The following is a 21535-nucleotide window of genomic DNA, read 5'->3' as shown; positions in this document are numbered from 1 at the left end:
GGCCGTATGCTGGAGAGCAGAGATGTCTCAGCATCTTATGTCGTTCGCTTCGAATCAGCTATGTCGTGGCCAGCATGAAAGATTTCTGCATTAGCACGTATACTTTCATTTGGCCTTGCCAGGCGGCGTATGTACACCCAATACCGATCTATGCAACGCCATGCTAAATTCCACCGCGTCCGGGTATCCAAGAACCATGCTTAGTATTGACATTTTGAGCCGCTTATACCTCGTCATACCCATGCACTCTCCGATAGACCTTTTTATGCTGTTCCAAGAACATGAACGTCGCAATTGTGTGTGGTCCTAATCTCGAAAAGCTAGGCACCCAGCCCTTGAACATCCACATCCAGCCTTCTTGAGCTGTGATTCTCTTCACCAGGGGCAGTATACCCTCCTGAGTCTTCGCGCTCATAACTCTCGTTTTGATCACATCCACCGGACTGCAGATCGTGGTGGCTACGAAGCCTGCCATGAACGAGGCCGTAAAGTGCGTGGCGAGGTTGTCCTTCATCTTCGCCCGTTCGAGCAACTCCTTCTTGAAAACGTCGTAGGAGGCCAGTTGAGAGGCGGTCATGAGCACAGCACGGGTGCTGTTCGGCCAAACTCCACGGAACAGGCTGCCAAATCCTTCTTCCCTGACCATTCGAAAGAGACCATCGATCGCGTGCTTGTAGTTGCGGCGCTCTGCAGCGGGTAGCGCTGCATCGTTCTGCATGCGGACGTTTAGAATGTCTGCCGGGTTGCCCACGATTCCTCCCAGAAAGCCAGAGGTCGAGGACATGGCTATGAGTGCCGGGAAGGAGGGCTGAGCGGTGCCATGTCTAAACACCTCTTTTAGCTCCTCGTACACGCCGAAGCGCGTCGTGCTGTAGGTGATCTGGCGGAGGAGGGAGGCGGAGAGCTACGGCAAGCCATCGGTGTTAGTCGTGTCCAGCACCTGAGCAGTAACTCCCACATACCCCTCGATAGAAGCCCATGAAGCCATCAGATTTGAAGATATGCCCAATCATCTGCGTGAGACCCCGCCGGGAGGCATCGTGTGGTTGTGTCTGTAGTCTGACCTGGAGAAGTTGAGCGTTGATGTCTTTGGCAGGATTGTGGTCGCAGTACCTTCACTGTACACTGTCAGCTCCCGCACCTAAGCTCATCCTGCGGCCAACACTCACATAGATCAAGAGGATGTGTCACGCATGCCGCGAAGCAACTGGCGCTGCCCCCGAACCATAGTGGGTAGTGGATATGGGCTTTCTCGCCCAGGGTTGAAGGCTTGGACATGGCCCGCTCGGCATTGCTTCGACAGTCGAGCTGTCTGAAGTGCAATGGCTTTTTGTATGTGGTCGAAGGAGTGGATAGGGTGAGTTGGAGAAGAGAGTGTCGATGGGAAAAAGATGAGCTCTCCCGGGTGCTTCGGCAATTTGATGCGATAGGGCTGAGCACGTGTGAAAGCTTGACGCGTGCAGAAGTGAACCAACCTCGATATCAACCTCATCTCGTCCTGGTCACATGTCAATCAAAGGCGTCGCCGTTTGGGAGCTGTGAAGCATCGAAGATGATATACCATAATGCATGCTCACGATCGCACCTTCTTGCTTTACCTACGAGCGTTCGGGCGCTTCTGCGGCAGCAAGCCGCTTCTCGACAGTACTCTTCGGGTAAGCGACAACACCTCATATTAATTCCTTTGACTCGATAGAAGAGCGATGCATATGTAATACGTTCAGTCTTGAAGTATGCTCCCCGCAACACAATGCGGATTTGCAGTATACCCTCGAGAACAACTGTCTGCACATTGTCCCCCTTTCCACTATTCATAAGCATATCCTGGCCATCATTAGCCACTGACTTAGTCTAGGACCCTCGCATTATTCCCTAAGCATTGGAGGCAATACATACCCGTCTGACTCCTGGACCAATGCTCCACAGTCAATCATCGCCCAGTATGACCGACGACTCCACGCGCAACCCAATCACCCGCTCTCCATCACCAGGAAGCTGATCGAGTCGTGCTTCCCTGGCTTCCAAAACCACAACGAGCTACCCGGCGTGGTCACTGTGAATCAGAACTTCGACTCATTAGGCTTTGCTCCAGACCACCCTGGACGAAACAGGAGCGACACCTACTACATCAACAAGGACACACTCTTACGAACCCACACTTCCGCCCACGAAGTCGACGTATTCCGTGCCAACACCAGTGATGGCTACACAATCGCCGCAGACGTCTACCGACGGGATGCAGTAGACCGCACGCACTACCCCATCTTCCACCAAATGGAGGGCGCATTAACCTGGGACAAAAGCAAATTCAACTCTCAAGACGACTTCCTCCATCAACTCCAAACAGACCTGAACAACTTCAACCCTCCCAACGTCGAAGTCGAAGATCCGAACCCGCCGTTCCAGAGTTCGAACCCACTGCAAGAAAAGTACCACTCCGCCATTGAAGCTGAACTCATCGGAGCGCATCTCAAACGCAATCTCGAGAAAATGGCCGTCACCATCTTCACCGAAGCTGACAAAGCGCTCAAAGCGTCTGGGCAGGAAGCCGCGCCGGAAGATAAAGATCCGCTGAAGTTGCGGTGGGTGGAAGCTTTCTTCCCACATACTTCACCTTCCTGGGAACTGGAAGTGTGGTGGCGAGGAGACTGGCTGGAGGTACTGGGGTCTGGAGTAATCGATCAACCACTTCTGATCCGTGCAGGCGTGCCAACGCGGGTAGGCTGGGCGTTTGGGTTGGGGTTAGAGAGGTTGGCGATGCTGTTGTTTGGGATCCCGGACATTCGGTTGTTCTGGAGCAAAGACTCTCGCTTCCTGAATCAGTTTGATGAGAAGAAGCCTATCCAGCGATTCCAACCGTTCAGCAAATATCCTGCTGCGCCACGAGATGTCGCTTTCTGGCTGCCGAAGTCAGGTCCTGTCGTGGCGGAGACGCCAGCCGCGAGCTCGTCAACACCATCACCAGCGGGAGGCAAAGAGACCGAGCCGACGCTGAGCGAGAGTCCAGCTTTCCACGAGAATGACCTGATGGAGGTTGTGCGCGGTACTGCGGGCGACAGCGTGGAAGACGTGACGTGCATCGACAACTTCACTCATCCAAAGACTGGACGGCAGAGCTTGTGCTATAGGGTGACATACCGAAGCCTGGAGAAGACGTTGACGAACGAGGAGGCGAACGCGTTGCACGAGGAGATCAGGAAGGAGCTCGTATCTCGCTTTGGGGTGGAGTTGCGATAAATTGCTGTTGATTGTCGCAGCTTGTGTAGATATAGATTGCTGTACAAGTATAACAGGTGTACACTATGCTCAATGCATTCATCAATCATACGCTTCGTACAGAATGCCTTGCAGTCATCGCCTGCCTCAGTTCCTAACGACATAGCTCTGCCCATGAAAGAAGTCACATCTTGCATTCGCATCAAAGTCCGGCGTCACGCCCATCATCGTGTAGTTGATATCCATGATCGGGAAGTCCATGGTACCCTCGGACTGATACTGCGGCCAGAAAGGCTTCTGTGTGCCAGAGTTCGAGACGCTGTTCGGATCTAGATTTTGCACGAAACCGAGATACCAGTCTTTGAGGATGTTGGAGATGGTGAAGTTGTTGATGGCTGTTGTCGCATGCGTCAGCTGAGTAGTTCCTTGTAGTCTGGAATGATTTTGGGTATACTCACACTCTGGTGGACCCCACAAGAAAGGACCATCAGCCCCGTGAAGCTGCGAGCCGGCGTTGAAGAGGAACTTCCAGGTCGGCATGCCCCAGTCTGACATTGCCGTAGCCATGTAGTATGTTGCTAGGCAGAAGTCAGCCTTGACCTTCCCCAAGCTCGTCATCCGGTATTGGTATGCACTCACGACAATCAATGATGTAGTCACCGTAGATCTGCGCCCGGCGCCAGAAGGTGCCGTTAAACTCGTTGGCAGGATACAGCTGGTACAGGCGCTTGAAGAAAGATGGCTTTGCGTACGGGAATATCGTGTTGAGCTCCCTCGTCAAGTTGGACTGCGTGCTTATGTTCATTGGGCTGTAGTTGTAGCCCTCGTAAGCCTGCACACAATCAGTATTTTGACTGATGATTCATAGAGGAAAGACGTACGTCTCTGTTAACAATAAGCGGCACCTTCGAGAAGTGTCCTCTCTTGAACTCGTTCGATGGAAGATCACGAATCACCTCTCCATCGATGGCAGGTCCATAGTAAAAGTCCCCCCATCCATAGTAACTCTCCCATCCGGTGCTGACGAGCGACGTCTGCATAGCATCGATCAAGCTTTGCGTAGATTGACTACGGAGGCATGCCAAGTTGTCACATTTCGTCGCAGACAGCATCTGGCGATACTGAGCTTCAAGGATCGTATTATTCTTGTAGCTCTGCCACCACGGGTATTCGGCGATGGCGGCTCTGAAGGGTGGATTTGGAACGCCTCCATAGAGGATAAGCTGATCCATCACACTCCCGCCACCAGCTGAGCCGCCGATGATGGTCACTTTCGATGGATCGCCACCGAATGCTCGGATGTTGCGTTGAACCCAGCCGAGTGCTGCTCGTTGATCTAGCAATCCAGCATTGGCAGCTCCGTTCTCTCTCACCTCAGCGCTGCTCATGAAGCCGAAGACAGCCAAACGATACTGGATGGAGACGTAGATGAGGTTGTCGTTCGATTGATTGACCATCATGTAGCCAGGGTTGCTTTGGCTGTTGCCTTGGTCGTAGCCTCCGCCGTGGATCTGGACAAGAACAGGGACATAATCGCTGGCTGGCTTCTTTGGGACGAGGACGTCTAGAAGTAAGCAGTCCTCGCTTCCACTGGGGGTGGTGGTCTGTCTCCAGTATGGGATGCCTTGGACGCAGGTTGGGCCGCGGGTTGTGGCGTCCTGGACGCGGGTGGGAGTGAGATTGCTGTGGCTTTCGATGTCCATTGGCGGTTGCCATCTGAGGTCGCCGACGGGAGGGGCGGCATAGCGGATGCCGTAGTAGTTGACGATGCTGCATCAACTTTTAGTCTGTTTTGAGAGCAAGTAGTGTCCCGGGGCATACTTCGTGTATGTATCGTTCAACGAGCCTCTATACTTAGCATATCCCAAGTCTACGATGTAGTTCGAGGAGGCATTCTGACAAGCAACGAGCGCAGAAAAAGCAGCTAGAAGGCCGAGAGATGAGAACCGCATTGTGCTTGATGTTTTGCTGTACAGAAGAGACGACAATGTAGAACCCGTAGAATGACCTACCGTTGGCTGGCAACTCTGCGATATCGGCATGAGATCTGCCGGAATGCCTATGCTACAGTGTATGAGGGGTATAGCGGTGTATTGTCGAAGATGTGGTTAAAGAGGAAGGTGTTGGAGTGGTGATGCGAGCCGGGCGCACGGACATGCGCTACCCCAAGAACAGACGTCGTTCACCAGACCTCAGCTCGTCGACAAACGGATGAATACGCACAATGTTGCACGGAACGACTGGTATACTGGCCTGTGGTGTTCATCTGGATAATTGGATCATTGGGAAACAAGAAAAACAAACGCTGGGCTTGAAGGACTTGAAAGAAAAACTAGAGCGGTGCTACTTCCTAGTTCGGACCGGACTGCAGCTAATGTTCTTGGATCGTGGCCCCCACCCACCTCTGGATACCTTAGGATCTGAGGGTACTCGGAGGAAGCTCGTCTCTGGTAAAGTGTGCTTTGGTAATCTGTGCCCTTCCAACGGAGCCAGCAAAGAGCTCTGGGGCTCGTGGGGGTGGGCTTTACGGATCCGGATGGTCAGCAAATTTTTACGGGCCCTCTGGCCCCGCAAGATCCTCTGGCTGTCTCTGCCGTTGCAAGGAGGCCTCTTTGCATTCTACTGCATCTACATTGGAGTCCTCGCCGGCTGGAATACACTCTGACAAAGGCAAAAATCGTTATCCTCGTTGGACGGTTTTTGTTCGACCCAGGGGGTAAGACCACGGCAAAAAGATGTTGTTGCAGATGCCTGTGACATCTGGGAGATCTCCCCATCAGGGAATCGAACCCTGGTCTCCCGCGCAAGCATGTGATAGGCATGACACTGGTTGCGAGTCAATATGATGATCCAGAATGTCCATTGAACGATTAACCGTACAGCGGAAATCATCTTCTCATGAGTTAGCAGGGCTCTCTATTGATTAGGGAGTGCTACTTGCAGCCACTAGACCAATGAGGAAGCCATCGAAGCTCTGTGCTATTGATGGAAGCGAGAATATTACAAATTGTATATGAAAACTATTTTTTGGGTCCGAGGGAGCCCTACAGCGGCACCTCAACGCATCAGGCAACCCACTGCGACAGAGAGGAACGCATTGAACCCAGCGGACATGGCTGTACTCCATCTCAAAGGTTCTATAACGCCATTCTCGAATCTAGCATTGTCACATGAAAGTCACTACTTCCGCTTTCGGACGCGACCATTCGTCCTCCGCTCGGCTACACACATCGACTACAGCACTATCGCCCTGCAGACCTTTTACACTAAGGCTCATAGTGCCTGCCGAACGGTTTTCTATCTACTTCGTGTTGTGTATGGAACAAAGTATACTTGAACGACCCAACGACGGAGGACTCGACGGCAGCACACTACAGCAACTAGCAATCCAGCACGGAACAATACAAGGCCTATTGATCGTTTGAATGGCTTTTGTTCAGACTTATGGACTTGTAGGTCTGTCGCCCATCGACGTTCGAGCATCTTCACATGGGAGCCGATCTTGCCGTTTTCGACGAGGACACTCTTCTCCCAGATCGGGAAGCACTTCACTACACCACTTCACTCTCACCACCAAATCACTACAACGAACAATTTCGAGACATTCAAGCATGATGTATCCTCTTCTTATTCCTCTCCGGGGGTATCACTATACTATAAACACACCCACAAGATTATCAAAACACCACCAGCGCCTTGCTAATGTCAATTGCAATCAAATCACTCCTCCTTCACTGACCTCATCAACCACCCCTCCCAGAAATTCCGCAATCCCAATACCGTCTCCTTCCCGTCATCCCGCTTATCCTGCCCGGCGGGATCACCCACCATCCCCGACGCCAGCCAGTAGAACCCCAGCACCCACGCGGCGAACATAATAACGAAGCTCATAAAGGGCGACAATATATGAACCATGAACAGCGTTGCATCATGGTATGAGCCGTCTTCGTTGGCGTGAGGAGGCAAGGGCGTGTAGATGCTGCGCAGTTGGAGGTTGAGTGTCGGTCCCAGCAGCCCAGCCAGTTGCTGTCCAAATGAAGGCCGTCGCGCGCATATTCGAATCGATTGTGAGAGGGCTGTGATGACGAGCGCTATCACTGCCCACACTGTATTGATGGCGGAGAGAATGACTGCCGGCCCTGAGAGGAACAGCAATATCTTGACCGCATGCTGCTCCTGCATCGCCCTCCCTTCATCAACCTCCTCATCCTCCTCCTCCATCGCAATCGTCTTATCAACTCGATTCGACTGATGCGAGCCATGCCGACTGCTATGCCGCGTCCCCTTCTCAGGATCTCGATTCCCTCCACTTCTTCTGGACTCCCGACTTGACTGTCTAGGACCCTCCTCTTCTGGCACCGCCCCCTTCTCCATGTTGACTGACGATGGCGTCATGATGGAACTCGCCATCGTCGACGACATCGAACCACTCTTGCACTCAGGATCCGCCGGGTAGTATTGTGAAGTGTAGGTCGATGAATCGTAGCTCGCCTTGTCCAGATTCCCAATCACAACAGCCGCTTGCGGCATGCGGTAATCGTGCGACCTTTGAGCACATGGCGGAGGCGCCGGCAGAGTGTGTGTCGATATAAACGGACTGGCGAAGGGGTTTTCACTGCAAGAGCTGTGTTTGCTTGTCCCTCTTGGTGCCAAGTTAGGCGCGCTCATGATGATGTGAATGGAGTATCCTTCTCACACTTCGCTGCGGCGGCACAAGGTCATGGGGAGGTGCATCAAACCAGCCAGGTACCCGCCGGAGCGGAGAGGGGCGGCGACGAACATAAGTAGACGTGCCTCGTCGTCGCCATGCTCTTGGTCCTCTCGGTCCTCCTCCGCCCTTGTCCTTGGCCCGGTTCTTTCGTCTTGGCCGACCCTTGGCGATCCAATCAATACGCAGGTCAGCAGCCGTAAAGACTCGTCCATTGCTGATGCACCCTCTGCGGTGACCAGGCGCCGAGACGTCTGTGACACACCTGCGCTGCCATGCCCTCCGCAGGCTCCTGGCGGTGGTGTTGGCGGGTGCGCGTGGGAGCAGACCCCAAGCGCGAAGCCGGCAAGCGGAGATGAAGTCCGACGTCTTTGCCCTTTCTGGCTGTCGGACGAGCTGCCCTGGGTTGGCGAAAAGTGTATCGTGCCTCATCTTCCGACTGCGCAGGCTGGGCAGTACGTACGAATACCACCATATTTGGATCTACGCCCGAGGAGCGCTGGCAGACTCATTTGGAGAGGTCATACTCCGCACAGCGTGCTGTTGTGCGTACTGGCCGCCTTGAGTCCCGTCTTGGAAACGTCCTTGGTATTGCAGTCTAGTCGCTCAGGATGCTCCTCCGTCGCGCAACCCCCAAGGATGGCCTCATTCGGAGGAGGACGAGGTCGTGGCATCTGTACGGCGACCTATTGAGTCTCTTGGGAGTGGCAGATGCGTCAGTCGAGCCCTTGGAAGCGTTTCACAGAGTATTCAGGCTCAGAGAAATACAGTAGGCAAGACTAGGATGGTGAAAGCAGCCCAGTGTACGCAGATATGATAGACGGGCGGCAGATGGCGAGAAGGGCTGTTCTCCTATACAACGAGTGCACTTCGTCTGTGAATCATCTTCTGCTGGTAATAGATTGTCGCGATCGTTGAGAAGACTGGGTGCTTTGACTGTCAGTCACCTACAGAGATAGTATCCCGTCGTCCGGCATCTGGAACTGGTTGTACCTAGTAATGCGTTAATGTGTATCTCAAAGTTCTTGTGTGTGAGATGCATCTGCGTGTAGAGGTGAGGTCAAACTACATAGAAGGCAAGAGTCAACGTCCATATCTGAGCTCTTCGCGTGGTTTCCTTACAGCCATTCATGCTACGGTTAGAAATGATTGAATCGATCCAGAAGCATCTATATGAGCGAACATGAAGGGACATGTGAAATGAGAACGTCGAGATACGTTAGAATGCTTGCGCATATCTACCTACTAGCAAAGCAACCTCACCGCCAGCAATCGAAGACGGGCCTGCACTCCCATCAACGATACCAAACGGCGGCCCTCATCTCATGTATCAACACATCGAATCAAAAGCAACGCCCTTCCACCCATCTTCCATTGCCATGCATCCCGTAAAACACAATCCATGCTCGAATGCTCGCTCGCTCGCTCGCTCCCAAAAACACCTTCCCGCGCTATGTTCATATCCCCTTTAAGCAAAACCGAAATACTCGCTCCCCGCCGTAATCGCAGTATAAAGCTGCTGCCTCAAATGCTCGTAGCTCTCATACTCCGGCAAATCGAGCTGGTTGAAGCATGTGTGACTGGACGGTAGCTTCTCCTTGCTGCTGTAGTCACGATGGATGTTGAACTTGGCGAACCCGTTCATGCCTTCGAGCTCCTTGAACCCGTTGAGCGGCACTTTGCTTGTGCCGGTGACGAACTGCAGCAGCTTCGCCTTCTCTTCCTTGTCGAAGCTGCGTACCGCACGCCAGAACCACTGGATCTGTGGTGATGTCGCCTGATAGTTGTGGTATTCTGTGTTGGCCTTCCAGTCGTCGATTTCGATTTCAGGCAGACCTGAGATGAGAAGCTCCAGCTCCTGCTCGTTGAAGATGGAGATCAGCTCGGCTGGGATGATCTCGTGGAAACCAGCCAGGAAGTTCTCCAGCTGGTCCTCAACCGACTTGACAAGGCGATGCTCGACCACCAGGCGGACATAGTCTTGCTTGTTCTCTTCTGTGACCGGGATGTTCTGGCCATTTGGAATGAGATCGACTGTCTCAACAGCACCAAAGCGATCCACATCGACAGAAAAGGTCTCAAACGTGATGTCGGTGATGTCGTTCTCCAGAATCCACACGAGCGACTTGTAATATTCCAGATCCAGACTTTCCATGTCCTTCAGCGACACGGACTTGCCAAGGATCCTGCGGTACACCGCTCGACTGAAATGGCAATCGAGAACGCGCCCTTCGTAAAGCGCCTTGGCGATAATCCGACCGATGAACTTGAAGAAGGTCAAGTGGTCTGGATTGACCTCGCTGACCGGGTTCGGATGGAAGGTCGTCCGGTCGGAGGCCACAGGGTTGAACAACGCATAGTCCGGATTGAACATTTGGCGGGCCATGGCAGCGAACCATTCTCGCGAAACACCGCCTGCGTCGATGCCCTCCTCGTTGTGGAAGCGGATGTTGAGCTTGCCATACTTGACCTCGTCGCCACTCTTGTAGTACAGCGACTTGAACGAGTCCAGGAATACTTGATCTCGGCGAACATTGAGCTGCAGAGCAGGGTGCGACAATCGCTGATTACCCTGGGTCGGCCGAGTATGCACTTTGCGGGTAAAGAAGGCGCGCTTGTTGTCGAACTCCAAGACCTTGGAGTTCTTGGCGAGGACCGCAAACTTGCCATTCATCAGCTTCGGGTTCGTGCGAATAAGCTCGTTCAGGATCTTGCGGTGCTCTTCCGTGAACTTGAAGAAGAGGCTCTCGAGGTGCGCGGCAGGTGGCGGCGTGCTGACAGTAAGTGGTGACGAAGTTTCGACCGCTGGCTCCTTCAGCGAAGTGTTGCGACAGACCACCATCAGCGACTCAATGAGAGGAAGCAAGATCGCAGCCACGTTGATCATGTTGCCCTTCTTGCGGATTGCAGTAAGACACTGGCTCAGATTGTCCCAAAGCTTGTCGAAGGTCGGACTCTCGTAGAGCGTGGCCAGGATCTCTTCGCGGAGCTTGGGCTGAGACGCTGCTGGAGATGAGGCTGGCAGAGATGGCATTTGCTCAGGGTCGAAGAGGTGGTCGAGCGCTGTCACCGTACGCAGTAGCTTCTGTTGTTGCGAAGTGGCAGAAGAGAAGTTGGCCAGGGCCACTCCCTGCATGCTTGTGCCTGACTCCGCAGCATCGATCTGCTTTGCGAGCTCCTGCAAATCTCCGAGAACCGCTTCGCTCAGCTGTTGTGCCTGGCGAACGAGCTCCCTGGCAAAGACTTCCCGAGCACCAGGAATGTAGGACAAATAGCGAATGACATCCAGCGTCTCTGACATGGTCTTGCTTGGGCATTCCCGTGCGGTGAAGATGTTGACGACCAGGCGGATGTTCTCCTCTGGAACGTCTGGCGCAACGAGGTCGCGATGCTTCTTCTTCTCTTCAGGCTTCTTGTCGCTGGCCTCTGCATCTTCGGGCTTAGGCTCTTGCGCCTCGGTGGATGACTCTGCTGTGGCACTGTCGCCAGCATTGTCCGTGGTCGACGGGCCTGCAGCCTCGCCCATTTGAACGTCACCAGTTGGCGCTTCAACGTATTCCTTTGCCTCCTTTGCCTGCTCGTCCTTGGACTCCTGCCGCTTGTAAAGGTGCTGCAGTGGGCGAGCAACTCGGCTAAGCAGAGAAGCAAGAGTTTCCATAACGCCAGGGTTCTCCGTGATGAGCTTGCGATCCAGCAGAGTGAGCAAAGCATTGAGCGGGAATTTGGCTGCCCTGCTCTCGTGTCCTTTGCCCTTCTTCGCGCTCTTCGTCTTCTGGCTGATGACAGTCTCGTGCTCGGTCAAGAAGAATGAAGGCACTCTGCTATTGTCGGTCGAAAGTGCGTTCAATGTGGCCAAGCACTGCTGCACGATGTTGAGTGGCGACAGCTCAGCTCCAGGTGCAGCCATAGTCCCGGTCACTGTCCGCTTCAGAGGCTGCGGTGTCTTTGGTGCAGATGTTTGCTTCGCTCGCAACGACAACGCAGCAAAGCTGCGCTCGACAGCATTGACATCCAGAGTACCGTCCTGCAGAATGGAGAGGAGGATGCTGATCACCTCAGCGCGGTTGTGGGTGTTCTTGCAGACGTCCGATAGAATGCTGTGGAGGTTGTTCTTAGCCTTGTGGTGCAGCGAGACGAACATCAGCCGCAGTAGCGTTGCAATGCCAGCCTTGTCCAGCATCTGAACCACCGGACGACGCTGACGCTCGGCTTCACGCTGATAGTGCTCGGCGCGATTGAGGTACGCGCGATCCAAGCGGCCGGATGCGTCACCATATCGGCCTGCTCCTCCGAGCTGGTCTGCACGAGGCAAGCGACGACCGCCTAGTGCACGAGCTTCGGCCTGGAGGTGTTCGGGCAAGGTCGCCAGGGTGGCTTCGTCTGCTTCTAAGAGGACCGACTGCCTCAAGGTAGGGTCCAAGGTCGCTATGAAGTTGCTGTTGTCCATATCCTCCGCCTGTGCGGCTGGAGCATTGCCTGCCTGGGCGGCTTGACGGCGGGCCTCTTCCTGCTCGCGACGGCGACGGTCCATCGCCTCCGAGCGAAGCAGCTCCCGCTGGATCTCTGGTGGCAAGGCTTCCAAGAACTCAGGGCTGATCTCATTGGGCTGCCCACCAGATTGAGCAGCTTGTGAGCGCTGCTCAGCAAACTGGCCCATGATGACCTCTTGCCGCATCTCTTCTGGCAGCGCTTCGAGATAGCCAGGGTCGATTCCGAGACTGGTGATATCAACCTCGCGACCTCCGATGGTAGTGGTGATGCGCTCGGTAGCCGGCTCCGCAGGCTGCGCTTCGGACGGCACACTCGTGGGCGGATCCGATGCCGCTTGAGAAGATTCCACGCCCTCCATCGTCGTGCTCTCTTCACTTTGGCCAGCCTCAGCGGCAGCCCTCTCCGCCTCTTCACGCGCGCGAGCCTCTTCTGCTTCCCTCGCTTCTTTCTCCTGCCGCTCCAGGCGCTCCTTCTCCTCACGTGCTTCACGCGCAGCCTTCTCGGCCTCTTCTCTCTTCTTCGCATCCTCCCTCATCCTCTCCTCTGCAGCCTTCCTCTCAGCTTCCGCCTTGTTCTTGGCTTCCATCGCGGCAGGCACAAGCAGGCGAAGCAGCGTGCTGATGATACGTGTGGCCTTCTCGAGATGCTTGCCGCTGAAGAGCATCCTAGCCTCTTCCTGCCAGCGGCTCACCGTTAAGACAGGGCGGAACTCAACAGCCTGAGCCTCATCGGAGCTTGGTGTGCGAGCTCCATGGGCTCTGTGAGATGGCGTCAAGTCTGCAAAGCGAGGCAGGCCGATCTGCTCTCGCCATGGCCGGCTTGGATCAATGTCGACCAGAGCGTGTCCGTGCCTGTCACCGATGGCGAACATGGGTGGCATCTGAGGAATGCCTCCACCAAACCGTGGCTCAATGTTAACATTGATGGCGTGGTTACCGGCACCTCCAATTGAGTTGACAAGGTCCTGAATAATAGCATCACCGTTGCGAGGAAGACCCATGCGTCGGGCTGCACCCGGTGGGAATCCTGCTGGTCGATCACGGTCGCCGCCGCTACCCTCACGTTGCAGTAGCGGGTTGGTGCCATCGTCTTCGCCGCCGGCACGACCGCCTGTTGTGGTCCGATGCGTCCTCATTCCCGGAACTGGGTCGATGTCAGCACCGTAATCTCTGAAGCCATCTCGCACTAACATACCTCTGAAGCCTTCACCGTTAGCGGCCATGCGGAACATACTGTCGAAGTTGATGCCGTGGTGATGGTGATGGCCGCCGTCGAACATGCGTCCTGGAGGTGGCGGAGCGTCCCATCCACCCCAGCGCCCGTCATCCTCGTCGTCTTCATCTGCAGGATTGTCAAACCTCTGTAGCTCGTTCAATAGCTCACGCATTCTCGTCCACAAACCTTCGACTTCCGGCTCATACACCAACTCGTTCTCATAGTCTGGCTCCTCATCGTCTATGATGCTGTTAGCAAAATCCGCAAAGGAAGTACATGGGGTGAACGTACCATCCTCGTCGGGCGGCATCTCGTCTTCGAAGTAGTCAGGCCCATCTTCGTCATTGACATCGATGCGGACCACATCGTCTGCCTCATCATACTCCTCATCCGGAGGTCCACCGATAACTCGCGCGAGCTGATCAAGCGGGCCACCATGAGGCGATCCACCATCGGCCATCATCGCTTGCTCAAGATCATCATCCTCCCACTGATCTCCATGGTCGTGGTCAGGCATGCTCGCATTCTCGTCGTCGCCAGTGATCTCGTCCATCTGGTCGTCGAAATCATCTCCGTCCTCGTCATCTTCGTCATCTCCGTCTTCATCACTGCTCCCATCCTCATCATCCATGTCATCCTCGTCGCCTTCCACCACAATATCTACATCCATGTCAACGTCGCCGTGAAGGCCTTCGATTGGACCCATCTCGCCGTTGTCTTCAATGTCTTCATCTTCGTCGCTGATGACGTCGCCATGGTCTCCGTCCTGCATCGGATCGCCTTCGTAGTCCATCTCTTCGTCATAGCCATCATACATATCCTGGTCGTCCTCATCTCCATCGCTCTCGGACGAGGACTCTTCGCCGCGGTTCGCGCTGGACTCAAACATGCCCAGGGTAGAGTTGCGGTAGAGATCAGGCGTCTGCTCGCGCTCCTCGTCTTCGTCCGAAAGCGAAGTTGCCGAAGAGATCTCTTCCTCGTCGGTAGTGCCACCCGTGCTCGAAGACGAGATGTCAGTGTTCTGACTGAGCCACACTCCGAGATCTGTGAGCTGCTTGAGCGGCCCAAGGATGTACTTCACTGCCCGCTTGGCGTTAGGGAAGTTGAGGTCAAGCTCAGCGATCGCAGAGGTCAGAGCGGGAATGAAGTTACGCTCATACATCAGCTTGCCGATCTGCTGCGACGACACTGCGCTCGTGCCGGCTCTAGTGGTTGAGGTGATTTCGGTCTTGGAGCTGAGCACCCTGTTGAAAAGCTCGCCGAGCGCAAGCAGGCGGGAGTAGCGCACATCCAGCTGCTCAGTCGACGTGGTAGCTTCCTTGAAAGCTCGGAGAGCATGTTCAAGAACGAACTTCCGGACATAGGTGAGATCGCTCTCATCATCGCTTGAGTCGTCGAGGGTGATTTCGCGCGGTGTCTGGAACTCAGTCGTCTTCGAACACAAGGACACGATGACCGAGGTAGCCCAGTGGGATGTCGACAGCTTCTTGCGAAGGGCGATGTCGTCGCGGTGCTCAAGTGTGCCTACAGGGATCAAGGCATTGAGCAGATAGTTGAGCGTGCCGGCGCGAGGCTTTGAAGGAGTCGCAGGCTGCGTCTCCGGCTTCCGAGAGAAGTTGATAAATTCCACCTTGGTGCGGTTGTAAGATGAAAGCAGCTCGGCCAGACACTGCATGATGAAGCAGCGGTAGATGTAGATGGTGTGCTCCTCTGGCTTGAACGCCTGCTTCTCCGTCTTGCTACTGGATTCGGTCGAAGGAGTGGTCGTGCTAGGTGCAGCATCGGACATCTCGACATCGCCAGAGGAGGTGCCGTTCGTTGGAGCACTAGCATTCTCCTTGGTGGAATTAGACTGCTTGTCTTCAACATCCCGGTAGTTCGACAGCTCACGAAGCAGGAACTGCACGACTCCGTCGGTGACTTCGACAGTAGGCGGCTTTGCTTCAGTGGGCTTGGCTGCTCCTTCGGCGCTGGTCTCCTCGATGCTCTTCTGCGCACCACTGTCACCTTCCGCTGGCTGCTCAGGCTGCTCAGGCTTCGGTGGAGCTGCTTCGGCCGGCTTGTCCTTCTTCAGCGTCAAAGACTGCGCTCTATGCGGGCTGCCATCATATCGTGCCACCTCCACAAGCTCCTGGGTAACCTTGGCAAAAAGACCCGGATCGCGCAGCACAAGGTGATACAGATTCCTGGTGTAGGTCGTGGAATCCATGGGCCGTGACGAGCGGTGATTCTCAAACGCCGCCTTGATCTCAGTGCGCATGATCTGGCGCAGCATCGCCTCATCTTCAACCATGTGCCTGAGGATGATCATGAAGCAGCCCTGCAGCTTCTCGTCGACAGAACCAGCCAGCTGCCTGATCATGAGGAAGAGCCGTGACATCGAAGGCTTCTCGCTTAGGCGCAGCGCAAAGTCGCGTCGCCGCGTGAGAGCGACCAGGACGCGGGATACCGACAGAGCCAAAGAAGCATTCTTGCCAACCTTCGGCAGAAGTTCAACCAAGCGGTCGAACAAGTGTGTCCGGGAGTCGTGCGACACCCACGGTTCCGGCACCTCTGGCTCCGGCATCTCTTTCAGTGGATCCTCAGCAGGTGGAGGCTTCCAGCTGATCTCCGCTGGCTCTTCATCCTCCGCAAGAACCCGCTCAATGATAGCCAAGACCGCCTCAATCCATGGTGCGTCTTCGGAAGTCTTCTCGGAGTCAATGTAGACCCACGTCGCAATGGCGTCAAAGTACTCTCTCAGCTCATCCAGCGTCGAATCGAAGAAGTCGCGATCCTGTAAGATGAGGGCCACAAGATGGGCGTAAGCAGAGATCTTAGCCCCAGACTCATCCTCAGAGCCTTGAAGGGACATGAGCGATGAGACGAGAGTAGATCCGATCTCTGCTCGCGGGTTCGCGCCTTCGCCACTCTTCGCCACGGCCGCCTGGATGAGGTCTGCTAGCTCGAACGTGACGCCAGACTGAGCGCTGAGCACTTCCAAGCATCGGTCGATGAGATCCTCACGTACCGCCGTACGCTTCTCGTCGAGGTCTTCGATGGTCGTGAATGGTTGATGTGTATCCTTTGATGGCTCGTTGGTGGTTGCAGCTGGCAAATTGCTCGATGATGGGCCTCCGTTGCCGCTCAGCAGGCCTTCTATTCTCGTCATGCGCTCGCCGCCAGCCATTGCGAGAAGGTCGGACACAATCATTTCATTGGGAAGCCTTCCTGTGCTCGTGCGGCCCTCTTCTGACATGTCGTCCCCATCCTCTGGCTCCTCATCCTCGTCGTCAGCGGATCGTTGCTGTTCTGTTGCGGCATCTGTCATTTCTACAGAATCGCCACGCTGCAACGAGGGTCCATCGGAAGGCGCGGGATCACTGCTTGGGAGGTCTGAAGATGCTTCCAACTGGTCTGCTGGTGGCTCGCCTTCAGGGACCGGGAAGGACGGCGCATTGACACTGAGCTTCCGGAGGCTGCAGTACTCTAGCGCATGCGCTTCATTACCACCGCAACGGTACAGAGCCTCACGCGCCAGTGGAACATCGTAGCCGCTGGACTTGAGCGTGCGCACACCGTCGGCATTCTTGAGCTTGAACTCTACCTTCGCTCCTCGCACACGACGGCTCGCTTTATCGCCACGCTTGACCGCCTTATCCTCACCATCGGCCTTGAGAACCGATCGCAGGACTTCGATGACAGTCTTCGCTTGGTGGTCGCCCAAGCGCTCAAGTGCTGCGGAATGCCAAAGCCGGTCAACTGCTGGAAGGACTGCATTGCGGATCTCAACCACAAACTGGCCGGGAACAAAGTAGCTCGCCTCCTCGCGATTGGAGTTGTTGAAGACCTGCGCCTGACCGGGCTCAGCGGCGCACTTAGCCTTGACCACCTGGCTGTAGAAACCAAGTATGGTACCGAGGAGCTCGCGAACGGACGAGGTCACTGCTTCGTCGACAGAGTCACCAACCAGCTTATCCGCAAAGTGTTGAAGGCTGCCGTTCAGCTTCTCGAATCCACTAGCAAGGTAGAATTTGTTGAGCAAGAGCAGCAGAGCCTCTTTGGTGCCCCACGGTCCCTCCATGTTGTGGCTGTTTCGCAGGAGAATTCTACTGCACGCGGTGGCCACCTGGGTGACATATTTGCAGTCGGTGAGCTCGTCTGTCGTCCCGAACTTCTTGAACTCAAGCTCCCATACGAGCGCTTGAGCCATGTGCTCGGCGACAATTGCACCGTGCTCCTTGACGTTGCGGTCGCTCGGCCGGCGAGGGGTGAGAGCTTGTCCAAGCGAGTGGAAGAACGCTTCAATGCCCATCGGAGCCTGGCTAAGGAGATACCGCAGGGCTTTGGCGTTCTTGACCGCGAACTTGTCATCGCGATCTTCCGAGGCAGACTTGTCCCCAGATCCGTTCTCAGCAGTCCCGTTGGTCTGGTTCCCAGATCGGATCTCTGCAGCATAATCAACATCGCCGTTCGCGTCCACACGCCTCATCATAAAAGGCTTGGGGTCTGTCTGCTTCTTGCGCTCATCTGAGAAGCTCTTCTGCAGAGCAAGGTTCTCCCAGATGCAGGTAGCATGTAGCTGGCACAGGCTGTCGACCAGCTCAATGTACACGTCGGTGAAGTTGAGTGTAGCAAAGAGTGGGTTAGGAACGTGACCGTGACGTGCAGACGCATGCGAGGGAGGTGCCAGAGCTCGTCCAAGGATGTGCGTCAGCATGTGCAGGACCGCTAGCGACTTGACGACAGTAGTGCCAGGTGCCTCGCTGGGCAGAGATGAGATCTGCGGTTTCGAAAGGTCGGTGTACGTGGCAAAGACGCCCTGTGGGTTCTGGACTCCGACCAGTGGCTTGAGGTTCGCAATCGCGGTCTGGGTCCTGTTGATGAGACTTGGGAGCACTAGATGTGGCTTCGCTTCACACATCGCCTTGAGAACGTGCGCTATCTTGCTGAACACTGGGAAGGCGACGAGGTCGTGGGGATTACTGGTGGAAGTCGCAAGGTCGAGTAGGTACACAGCACCGCCCTGCTCGCAGAAGTACGAGCACATGCCTTGGTTGTTGAAGAAGCCGTCCAAGAACTTGAAGCAGGCGCTGATGAATGGCACACCACTAACACGGTCCTTGTCTTCTTCCTCAATGTCCTCTGGCTTGACTGGTTCGGTTGACGTGGAGTCGAGGCCAGGGGCGAGAGCCTGACGACCACCAGCCACCGCGATACCAGAGGTCGTCCTCTCCCATAGCTTAGCGCCGACACCCTTGTGCTGAGACAGGTAGCGGCAGACCTCACCGACTCGCCTCACCATGATGACAACAGTCTTCATGATCTGCTCCTTGAGCTGCGGGTGATGGCGAGATAGCTCGTCGAAGGCTTGACCGATGGCTGCGGCGGTCTGCCCTTCGTCTTCCAGTGCACGGATGTGCGGGGGCGAAACGAAGATGTCCATGAATTTGAGCAATGCCTTGGACTGCTGGAACTGCTTCATGCCGTTTTCGTTGAGGCATATCGCGCCGAAAGCAGTCGGAATGTCACACATCGTCTCACCAACAGGTAGGATGCCCATGGGCGTGGGATATTGCAGCTCTCCGTCCTTGTACTCAAGCGATACGGGAATATCGTCGATGCTCTCGCTGGTCTCATCGTCATCCTTGAGCTCCCAAGGTACCACGGTCTGCAGTAAGCTCTTCACAAGGCCAGCTTCGCCAACAACTTGAAAGCTGGTGGGCTCATTGTGGATGAAGGTGCTCATGATGTTGACGGCGCCGCTCCAGACATTCGATCCGAAAATGGGCGCATTCTCAATCACGTTGCGTAGAGCACCGAGAATTTGTGGCGTATCGATCAAGTTCCTGAGCAAGCGATCGTGCGTGCCGGCATTATGCTCAAACATGTGCGCGATGAACTTGAAGAGCTGTCGGAGCGTCGTCTGCTGATAGAACGGGATCTCATAATCCACGACCTTCGACTTCAGCTCGGCAGGCAGTCCTTTGCCTTCCTTGACAGCCTCCAGCGATTTGGTGACTTGGAAGCTGGTCAGGTCGGCGATAATGTCGAAGCCCTTGATATTAGCCAAGGTCTGGAACGCCGACTGTACGCCATGGATGAAGCTGTCGAAGAACGCCAAGACCTTATCGTAAAAGCGTTCAGCGCGAGATGTCCGGAGACTAAGGGCTTCAACCAAGATCGACATGATGCCCGCCGAGACCATGCGCTCTGCCGGTCTAGCTTGAGTGTTGGACTGTAGCAGGGTGTGAACCACGTCGAATGTCGCTTCACGCCACTTCGTCTCCTCAAGCTCGACGTTCTTGTCCTGGTGCTCTTCGACATTGAGCGTCGCGATGACTTTGCGTAGCTCGTAGTAAAGAACACCGTGGTTTTGGGCTGTCTGCAGGCAATCAGAAACTTCATGGGCCTTGTGTCGAAGCCTTGAGAGCGCTTCGATGGTCAGCAACACTGCTGTCTCTGTTTGAAGCGAAAGTGTGACCTGCACGCTCGTCGGTGGTTGCAGGAGATCACACAGCTGTTGCGCAAGATGAAAGCGCTTGGGCTCCTCGTGATCGGCCTGCCCAATCCTCTCCTGAAACTTTGACTCATTGCAAGCGTAAGCAAGATTGGAAACCGCAAGCAGTCGGACTTCGACCAAAAGCTGAGCCTTCTCTTTGGCCTCGGCAAAAGCTTTCGCAATCCGCACACGGTTGAGAAGGTCGTACGATGAATCAGCAGGTAGGTCTTGGAGCCCTTCCTTGACCAATTCCCAACTGGGTGTGTTCGCGACCTTTGTGGACGGGACATGGAATGTCTTTGGAGCCGACGAAGAGGCTCCTTCGGTCTCCTTGGATTTGGCCGGAGTTGGGCCTCCTTCACCAGTGTCGCTTCGCTCACCCATCGATGGGCGATCGCGCGAAGGGCCAAGCGCTGATGGCCTGCGAGCGGGTGTTGGCGTCACAGGAGCAGCTTCCGTGGGCTGGTGCGAGGTGCCGGGACGAGAAGCGGGGGATGGCTGGTCGTAGTAGGTGATGTGAATGCCGGCGAGGTCAGTCTTAGCTACAGTGCCTTTGGGCTCCTTGGCTATCGCGACCAGGTCACCTGGGTTGAAGGTTGGTCCCTGCCCGCTCTTCTCCTTGCCCTTGCCGGGCGTCGTCCCTGTCCCAGGCGCTGCTTGTGGCGGCCTTGGGAACGGCTGTGCGATCTTCTGTAGTCGGTCGAAGTTGAGGTCGTAGTGGCTCTTGAGCAGGACAGCTTGTGCGTGCGGGTGGTTGTTCTTATACCGAGCCACCTGATACCGCTGAGCCAGCCGCAGGCCGAGTCTCAAACATAGCCGGAGCAGACTAAGCGAAGTCGTGTTGAGCAGGTCGTTGAGATGACTACTGCTCGCATACAGACTACGGTTGCCACATGACTCCAGCAACGCCCGCGTGAAGCTCAGTATGGATGCCACCAGCTCTTGATCTCCATCTTCGGGAAAACGTAGTCTGTCCAGCTCTTCCTGTTGTGCACCCGTTGACGGATAGGGCATGTCCTCCTGCGCATCACCCTTCTTCAACAGCCGACACTGAAAAGGCTCTTGCTGCGGTCCTTTCGTGAGGCCATACTCCTTGTTGAAGAGCTCGAGCACATGGTCAAAACGGTCGAGAAGCGGGATCCAGTGGTACATATCACCCCTAGGATACGGCCATTGCTGTGGAAAGCCATCAAGCTTTGCTGGAAGCTCGTGCAGAGGCGCTGATGTAGCGTCCTTGACGAACTCCGATATGAATGGCGATGCTGTCGCCGTGTGCCGCTCCGAGGCCACCTTCTTGATCCTCCCCATCGCGCCGACTGACGCAGAAGCTGCGCTCACTCACTGCTGCCAGTTGGGGGCTTGTGGTGAAGATGTGTCAAGGTGAGGTGGTTCTGATGTGCAGGATCGTTTGCCGACTAGTCGCC

General features: G+C 55.3%; 5 protein-coding genes across 5 annotated transcripts; 1 reads left to right on the top strand and 4 right to left on the bottom strand.

The window, feature by feature from the left end:
* Positions 1 to 223: 223 nt before the first annotated feature.
* Positions 224 to 1013, bottom strand: DIC1 (Mitochondrial dicarboxylate transporter; the record flags this gene model as incomplete). The annotated part of the gene is made up of 2 exons (XM_064798110.1): positions 224 to 904; positions 963 to 1013. The coding sequence occupies 2 exons, from the start codon at positions 1011 to 1013 to the stop codon at positions 224 to 226; spliced, it is 732 nt and encodes a 243-aa protein (XP_064664344.1).
* Positions 1014 to 1565: 552 nt separating this feature from the next.
* MSF1 (phenylalanyl-tRNA synthetase alpha subunit, mitochondrial) lies at positions 1566 to 3237 on the top strand (the record flags this gene model as incomplete). Its single annotated transcript, XM_064798109.1, has 2 exons — positions 1566 to 1655; positions 1927 to 3237. 2 exons carry the CDS (start codon positions 1566 to 1568, stop codon positions 3235 to 3237), a joined length of 1401 nt encoding a protein of 466 aa, XP_064664343.1.
* Positions 3238 to 3363: 126 nt separating this feature from the next.
* On the bottom strand, positions 3364 to 5168 carry LTR77_000843 (uncharacterized protein; the record flags this gene model as incomplete). The annotated part of the gene is made up of 5 exons (XM_064798108.1): positions 3364 to 3611; positions 3675 to 3794; positions 3856 to 4048; positions 4098 to 4986; positions 5038 to 5168. The coding sequence occupies 5 exons, from the start codon at positions 5166 to 5168 to the stop codon at positions 3364 to 3366; spliced, it is 1581 nt and encodes a 526-aa protein (XP_064664342.1).
* Positions 5169 to 6936: 1768 nt separating this feature from the next.
* LTR77_000842 (uncharacterized protein) lies at positions 6937 to 8139 on the bottom strand (the record flags this gene model as incomplete). The annotated part of the gene is made up of 2 exons (XM_064798107.1): positions 6937 to 7831; positions 7913 to 8139. The coding sequence occupies 2 exons, from the start codon at positions 8137 to 8139 to the stop codon at positions 6937 to 6939; spliced, it is 1122 nt and encodes a 373-aa protein (XP_064664341.1).
* Positions 8140 to 9392: 1253 nt separating this feature from the next.
* On the bottom strand, positions 9393 to 21419 carry TOM1 (E3 ubiquitin-protein ligase tom1; the record flags this gene model as incomplete). The annotated part of the gene is made up of 3 exons (XM_064798106.1): positions 9393 to 13558; positions 13610 to 13870; positions 13922 to 21419. The coding sequence occupies 3 exons, from the start codon at positions 21417 to 21419 to the stop codon at positions 9393 to 9395; spliced, it is 11925 nt and encodes a 3974-aa protein (XP_064664340.1).
* Positions 21420 to 21535: the final 116 nt, after the last annotated feature.

The sequence above is a fragment of the Saxophila tyrrhenica genome, assembly GCF_035928015.1.
Source record: "Saxophila tyrrhenica strain CCFEE 5935 chromosome Unknown scaffold_1, whole genome shotgun sequence".
In the NCBI taxonomy this organism is placed as follows: Eukaryota; Fungi; Ascomycota; class Dothideomycetes; order Mycosphaerellales; family Extremaceae; genus Saxophila; species Saxophila tyrrhenica.
This window is presented reverse-complemented; position numbering and strand designations above follow the sequence as displayed.